Source organism: Phyllopteryx taeniolatus, chromosome 19 (assembly GCF_024500385.1).
Source record: "Phyllopteryx taeniolatus isolate TA_2022b chromosome 19, UOR_Ptae_1.2, whole genome shotgun sequence".
Taxonomy (NCBI): Eukaryota; Metazoa; Chordata; class Actinopteri; order Syngnathiformes; family Syngnathidae; genus Phyllopteryx; species Phyllopteryx taeniolatus.
The window spans coordinates 18,490,433-18,498,501 of NC_084520.1; the positions used below are offsets into that span (position 1 = coordinate 18,490,433).

General features: G+C 48.8%; 1 protein-coding gene across 1 annotated transcript; it reads right to left on the reverse strand.

Moving 5' to 3' along the window:
• Positions 1-4,749: 4,749 nt before the first annotated feature.
• On the reverse strand, positions 4,750-8,063 carry LOC133469646 (uncharacterized). Its single transcript, XM_061756942.1, has 3 exons — positions 8,043-8,063; positions 7,454-7,794; positions 4,750-7,364 (listed from the first exon to the last, which is right to left on the reverse strand). Exons 1-3 carry the CDS (start codon positions 8,061-8,063, stop codon positions 6,911-6,913), a joined length of 816 nt encoding a protein of 271 aa, XP_061612926.1. The 3' UTR covers positions 4,750-6,910.
• Between the last annotated feature and the right edge of the window lie 6 nt (positions 8,064-8,069).

The window sequence follows — 8,069 nt, forward strand, 5'->3', positions numbered from 1 at the left end:
CACGTAGCAATCTGCGCACTTTGTTTTCCAAATCTCATTTGCCCTTCTGCCGAGTGGGACTTCATTTCGTCCAATGTTTGATGGTTTCGTCATGTTATTGTTGTGTTGCCTTTGTGCGGAGTACAATTCGAATCTTCAATGTGCTCGTCGGCGGTTCGCGCGATCGGGACGCGACGGCGGTCGGACCGAGTCGGTCGGGTCAGGCCCGCCGGCGCCGGTGCCAGGTACGAGCTTGTTTTGTGACCAGCGTGTCGGCGAGGTGGGAAAACAACAGCTGAGCGCTTTGCCTTCTCCACTTCCAACTTGACATTTGGATCAAGTTGCACAAAACGCGGCGCAATTCAGCGCAGAATCTTGACGGCCCTTCTGACGGTTCTCTTTCTGGTTTTGCTTGTGGTGCCCAACGCGGACTTTTGCTGGTGTGGCCGGCTTCTTGGGCCGCTCTTTCTCGTGGTTCTCCTGGCGGTTCACCCGGCGCCGACTGGCGATGATGTCACCATTTCTTTCCGGTTGCTCTCCTTGTGTGCTCCCGGTCGTAAATATGATGATATTTCTTTCGGTTCTTCTGGTGAGCGTTGTGATCGGCTGCTGCGTCACGACATCGTCGAGAGTCTGCGTAGGACTCGGACAATGACAGGAAGGCTTTGGTTTAGCGCCATCCCAGGCCGACCTTGTCGTTATTTGGGCGGCCTCTGGACGTTGCTCGGCCCCGCCCCTTCCCGCAGCGCGCACCCAAACACTTTGGGCGTCTTCCGCATGGGAACGAGGCGCTAAAAGTGGACGGGGGTTAAAAGTACTTATTGTTGTTGTTGGCCGCCGCCGCCACGCCCCTTTGCCTCCTCACAGCTGCTCGGACAACTGCGGCGCTCGGCTGGAAATAATCAAGTGGAGTGTGGGAAATCCCTGCCAGGATGAAGAGCGGCATATTGACAATCACCAGAACCTGCAATCTTCTGCCTGTGGGTTCGATGCCACAAAATGATAAGAAGAAGAAGAAGAAGAAGAAGTGACATTTGATACTAACAACTTTAGTCTCGTACTATTCGTATTGTTGAATGACTTTATTCTAAGAAAAACTTTGCCCCTTTTGGTAAGATTACCACTTTTAGAGAAAAAAAAAACAACATTCTTTTTTTAAGGACGTCCTTCTAAAAATATGTCAACAAAAACTTCCCGTATTCCAAAATAATCTCACTTTAATCTCAAACAAAGATGATTCTCATACATTTCTCTCCAAAAAAAAAAAAAAATCATGTTATTCCTGTAATATTCAACAAACTACAAAAATCCTTGCTCCTCGTATTGTTCAGATTTTTTGGGGAAGAAACAACTTGACTCTGGTAAATTGGTGACTTTTTTTGTGGAAAAAGAAAAAAGAAATACAAATATTTTCTCCCCAAAATGTGGTTATACGCGTTTTTTGTTTTGTTTTTACTGATTCCATAACATAACATCCTCAGAAGGGTAGACGAATTGGAGAAAGTGATTCAAAGTGGATCCGATCCCGATCAAAATTGAGTTTCTGGCCCTGCACCGTGCACATGTAGTGGGAATCAGATTGCATTTGAAAGGTTAAATGGGATTGTCAGTGGAGAATCATCATAATAATCCGATCAAATCTGAATGGAATTTGTCTTCAAATGGCAGCTTCTGACCCCCGAAACAGAAATCGGACGTGAGCACTCGATCATATTGTGAGGGTTAGATCCGAAGTGGATCAGATTTGGTTTCGTGTTGCAGCTTCAGATCCCGAATACGCGATGCAAAATTGGTCGACATTGACTCGGATTGAACGGGCTTGCCGGTGCTAAATTCAATCTGGATTGAATTTGACTTGATGTTGCAGCTTCCGACCTTGCATGCCGAGTATCGCTATCGTCGTCTCAATTGGATACAATCGAAAGGAGATGAAGGGATGCTGCGGCGTTAAATGGGATTTGTTTGCGGTGCAAATACGAGCCGCTGACGAGGAAGCACAAAGCGCCGGAGCGGCTCAACTTGAATATTTTCCACCTTTGACAGCTGCGATCTAAATTTACACCAGCGGCAGGAAAAAGATTTTCGCATCCTGCCGGCCGCGCGCTTCCTGTCACAGTGACCTCCACGTGTGGAAAACAAGGCGAGGTCGGTCACGGGCCGGCCGAGATGTCGGGAAGCTCCCGCCGCCCGTCGTCTTCGCATTACGACGTCCGAACGCCAGACGGGATGTGACGCGTGCCGCTCCGTGCCGACTTCCCGTTACAAGCTTCGCGTCCGAACAAAAACCTGACTAACGGCGCGGAAGTGGCACTGCGAGCGCGTCCAGATCCGCGGAAGAGGAGCCGGGGGCCGACGGTGACGCTCCCCCGGGATCGAGGAACAATAAACGGAACCAGCTGCTAACCCGAACCCTAACTTGCGCATCAGCCGCGAACGACTCCCGAAACGTTTGGGCTGTCGCGCTTTTTGGGTGAAATGTGAGTTTCAAGCAAGTGCGTCAAACTCCTTTGAATTTCGTGGCCACTTTCAGCCCAGTTTGATCTCAAGCGGACCAGAAAATTCACGCAGGCCTCAGAAGGTATCCACAACAACCGAAAAGTCTCTATCCCGATGGGCCGGAAGGGTCCCCGTCGGCCCGGTTCTGGCCCGCGGCCCGTAGTTTGACAAATCTAGTTTGAAAAAGGTCCGCTAGCTCCATGCTAACATAGAATGTGAAATGCCACAGACAGGGTAACGGAACTTAGCATCGGCGTCAGGGCAATTCCAAGCCTTCAAACAAATACTGCTTCACACACACGGTGCAGCAACACATACAAACAGAGCGTACAACAATACTCACAGGAATATATTCTCTGCGCTCGGTGGAAACAACAAATATGACTGGAGCTCAGTTGGGGAACTTCTCTGCCTCTTTTTCCCGCTCTTAATTACGCTGAGCTCAGCGCCGCCTGGCATGTTGTGGCACAGCGTGGTACTACAATCAAGGTGCGCGACCTGAATTTCAGATTTTTCCAATAATAACAATAGAAAGAAAGATGATGACTTCAAAATGTGCAAAATTGGACGGCAACGCAGTTCTGCATCACCTTTCCGGGCGAACTTCATTTGACCTCGTGTGAGCTTTTGAATGTCCAACGGCTGAAAGTTTCACGATGTTTTTTGCACAACTCGCCGTTTGATCCACGAACGGACCAACAAATCAAAATGAGAGCAAGAGTCGGCCTAACGGTTGGTCAACGGTACCGGGCTCGCTGTCAGCGGAAGACCTCGGAGCTTTCCGTGGCTCAACGTTGCCGTTCGGCTCCTTGTTGTCCAGCAAGTTGACGCTGAATAGATTTGATCAAGCGCCAGCCTATTTCAATGCTAGCGTGTGCTTGCGCTAACATTGCTCTTGGTAAGATGTTTGTGCGTTGGTTTGTTTGTTTGTTTGTTTGTTTGTGGCGTTACCAGTCAGTCAAAGTGCGAAGAAGCACGGTTGTGTTGAGTAGAAGTTTCCTGGTCCAACTGCACTTCACCAGAATTTTACAGCAAAGGCGCTACTACTTGGCTACTGATTCGTGCAAAGGCCGACCAGATTCTGAAATGAGTTTGCGCCATTTAGTTGCCGTAAATTGTTGCGCCTGCTAGCTTGTTTCTAGGAACGCTATGATTTGGTGAAGCGCTACAATCCTTACCTTTCAACCGTACTCATTTTGTAAACGTCCATTTCCCGAAGCGCCTCTCCTCACGTGGGTCGCGGGCGTGCCGGAGCCAGCTATCCCAGCTATCTTCGGGCAGGAGGCGGGGCACACCCTCAACTGGTCGACAGCCAATCGCAGGGCACGCAGAAACAAACAACCATTCGCGCTCACATTCACTTCACACCTGCGGCCAATTCAGAGTTGTCAATGAACCTAGCATGCACGTTTTTTTGGGCGGGGCACACATATATACATACATACATACATATACATATACATATATATATATATATATGTATATATATATATATATATATGTATCCACACATAGTCATCATATTGTCCTACAGTACATATTCATATACACGTCTCAGTAAATTGGAATAGTATTACAAATTTAATTTAGGTGAAAATCATTGTCGACATTGACAATATTTCATCATTTCTTGCTGACTCTATATCATGTATGCGTACTGAAATAAATGGACTTTTCTACCATATTGGAATTCACGGGGGTGTTCCTGTACTGTATTGTCATGTAGTCATCTTTATATAGTCGCCTATAGTTGGCACACGTGATCGCACGAATGTTGTCTTATATGAACGGGGTCGAATAAACAATCGTCTCCTGTCAACGCTAGCCGACCTCCCGCGATTCGTAGCCATGTTCCGACCCCCGACGACCCCCGACGACCCCCTGCAGCCGTCCCACGTGCTGACAGGTAAAAATGGCCGCCGTTAAAAATGGCGTTACAGACCGTAAATAGCGGAATGTAAATAAACAACGCTTGCGTCTTGCGGCGAGCGGGCGTCGGCCCGCCGCAACAGCCCCGACCCTTCCGCTCAGCCGTCATTGGCCGACGTGACGAGGAGGCGGTCGGATTGCGGAAGGACGACCCTCCGGGTGTCCTGTCAATCAAACGGACCGCTACGCCGGAGACCCAAACACCTGATTGGCTCGGCCGGCAAGTGAAAGAAAGAAGACAACTGACGGGTTCTTCTGCGCCTTGGTCACATTTGTTCTTGCTTTAGATTTTTTTTTCACTCTCTTGTTGTTGTTGTTGTTCTTCTTCTGTTTTTTGTTCTTGTCCTCAACCTTTTTCTGGTTTTGTTTTTTGCTCTCGTTCTAGTTGATTTTCGTTTTGTGTTCGTTTGTTCTTCTTCTGGTGTTGTTCTCTCTTTTGTTTGCTTTTGTTTGTTGTTCTGTCATTCTGGTTCATCTGAGTTTTTTGTTGCAGTTCTTGATCATATTTGTTCTCGTTCCGGTTTTTGTTCTTGCTCTTGTGTTGTTGTTTATCATTCTTGTTCTCATTTTGTTTTCAGTTCTCGAGGAGCCTTCTCGATGACTTCCTAAACAAACATGGCAGTTTTACTCACCTTGAGGGTCGTGACCCGTCCGAGCGAATCTGAACTCCCAAGTCCCGTTGACTCGAACTTCCTGGGTCTAGCATCCGCTTCCTGCGTGCGTGCGGTCAAATCCGGAGGCCGTCCTCATCCTCATCCTGTTTATAATTAGCCGCCACGCTTCGGTTTGATCCCGGTGAACGCGCTGACCCAAAACTAACGACGATGCTCCAAGTCCCTCGGCTGATGTTAACGATGGCAGCGCTTCAAAATGGAGGCGGGTGGCCTTAACAGGAGCGCCGTCGGGCTATTTCCGGACTAACAAAACCGAGCAACACGCACACACCTTGTGGTTTCCGAGGAGATCTTCTCCAAATGGATATTTATAAATACAGCACATACTGGAAATATATTAACATTGTTATCATTATTTGCATTTACACCTCCAACATGCATTGTTAGCTACTAACTGATGAACCGTGCTAATTGATCTGACTGACACTGCACGCTAACCTTAGCGGCTAACCAATGACATGCTCACTGATCTGGCGACATGCCAACGGTAGCGGCTAACCTACGAAAACATACTGACAACCTGACGACACGCTGGCGTTAGCGGCTAACCCTCGACACGTGCTTACGATAGCGGCTAAACCGTTGACACATAACTAACGTGCCAAGGCTGACCGGTGACAGTTTGCTAGCCGTTAACGTTAACGTGTGTCATCACTTAGCTGCTAGCATTAGCATGCAGTGCGAGCCACAAATGAGAATGAAATAGTTGACGTTTAAATCCATAGATGCCATTCGAACGCTGTCAACCTTCGTGTAACTTTACGCGCCGCGATGAGCGTGTGAAACTTCGCCACACAACGCCGTGCAGGAAGGGACTCGCAAACAGGAAGTGACTCTCAGACAGGAAGCGTTGGAGTGTGAAGACGACGCGGAAAGGTTACTAGCCGAGTGCTGGACGTACACACACGCACACACACACTTCATCAACTTCTATTTCCTGTAACTGCAACAACAACATGGCGGAAAACTGCACACACACACACACAGTACACACATACGCACGCTAAATACTTATTATTAGGCTGATTGACAAAAACATCTAACGCGGAAAGTGCAATCAGAATGGTGGAAATGAGTGGCTTACGTGAATCCATTGGAGTGTATCGGAGTGGACGTTTTGTTCCGAAAGAAAAAGGGTCATAAGTTAACGGCTACATTTGTAATTGTTCACACGGTGTCGCTTCTGATGACTGACGGACCAAAAACACAATATGCTAACATTAGCGGCGACCTGATAACATGATGATGAGTCTTTTCCACAATATTTTTTCCCACTTTTATTTTGAGGGGATTTCCTGCCCAAAGTCGCGGCGAGAAGCTGACTCAGCACTTTTGTCGTCGACGACTATTTCGGTGACGGAAGGAAGCAGGAAGTGACGAAAAAGATGAATGGATGGGAATTCTGTGTGTATTGTTGTTATTGTGTGTGTGTGCACGTGTGTGTCTTCAGAGGATGTTGTTAGACTTTCAAATCCTGTTTTCTTCCCTTTCCCATACGCAGGTGCACTCAGCGACTAGCACTGCCAGAGGGGGGCGCCAAGGGGCCCCGTCACTTCTTTTACTTCTGAACGGCTATCTAATGCCACGCGCTCAAGTTGAAAGGCTAGCTGCCAATTAGCTGCGTGGATGACGTCACGCTCCGGACATTTTCACGGCGATTGGGGCTTGAGCGGCTGCCGGTCGCGTCGACGCCTCCGCGGGTTCCCGCCTGGATTAAATGGCTTGCGCTCGCCTCGACGTCGGACGCCTGCACTCCGCGTGCGCTCTACTGCACGGAGGCCGTACGGCCATCACGTCGGCTGTGAACGACGGCGCCTTTCACCAGTTAGCCGCTAATTTGAGCACGTGCCGCAAGTTGTCGCCGGTTGGCCCTCGGCACGGGGCAAGCGTGGTGCAGTGGAAGTGGAATGATTATTATTCAGGGGACTTTCATCCATTGTGCATAAGTGAGGAAACATTTTCATGTTGTGAATGGAAGGGTCCATGTTGCCTAATCTGGTGTTTGCGAGATGATATTCAGAGAATGAAATGGATCTTTCGGTCGTGTCCACATGAACTCGGATCTGCTTCCCTGTGGTTCCGATCGCGGCCGCGTCTCTGTCGCGAGCCTCCATCTTCTCCTTCATCCTCTGACTCTTCTCCTGCTCTTCCTCCCTCACAGCAGACAATCTGGCCTCCTCCTCAACCTGCAGGAAGCCACAAAGCTCCTCGAAATCCTTCCTAATCTTGCGTTCAACCTTCTCCCTCTGGACCTTGATGGACTCTGCGTGTTCAATGCAGTTGTCTCTAATCTCATTCGAATCTTCCAGTCTTCATGGAAGTTTCTCTCTGTGACCTTTCGCAACTCCTTCAAGGGAACGCATGAATGTCTTCATCTCTGCAGACGAGGCTCACGACCTCCTGGTGGTCCAAGTTTCAGTTTTTCCTCGCGCAAGCTGCAGATGTCCTCGGACTCCACTGAGGCTTGTGTAAAGGCCTCACACACATTCCTCAGTGCCAAGTTCAAAGGTTGCACCTTCTCCCACAGACTGGACGCGATGGATCTCCTTTCTCCTCCCACCACCGCCGAGCTGCCACCACACGGCAGCAAGACAGGACCTTTGAAGATCTCCGAACAGGTCGGAAGTCGGAGAGGCTCCTTAATGTGGCTGGCCGTGGCCCTTGAGAAGACAAGCTTCCAACATTCACTGGGGAGTGCTGAGCTGCTCCGAGGTGGCTAACGTGGAACGCCGGGCGTGTTGTGGTCCAAACTGGCACACAAACGCTCTCCGATCTCAAGATCTTAACTCAGGGAGAACCGAAAGAACTCCCAACAACTTCCATCAATCCCTCCGCTTTGCAAGACACATTGATTGTATATTGAAGTACAATCAAAATGACATCAATTGAACACTGAAATACACACTGCAAAAATGGTTCCATTGTATTTATTTATAATTGAATAGCATATTGAAACAAGCAAACTGTCTGCAGCCAGATCGGCATTGCAAA

Excerpts from the sequence above, each read along its gene's own strand:
- LOC133469646 (XM_061756942.1), bottom strand. The coding sequence starts at position 8,063 with ATGCCGATCTGGCTGCAGACA. Across the intron at positions 7,795-8,042 it reads TGCCGATCTGGCTGCAGACA|CCACCTCGGAGCAGCTCAGC; the intron begins GTTTGCTTGTTT and ends GTTCCACGTTAG. Across the intron at positions 7,365-7,453 it reads CGTGAGCCTCGTCTGCAGAG|AGACAACTGCATTGAACACG; the intron begins ATGAAGACATTC and ends GAATGAGATTAG.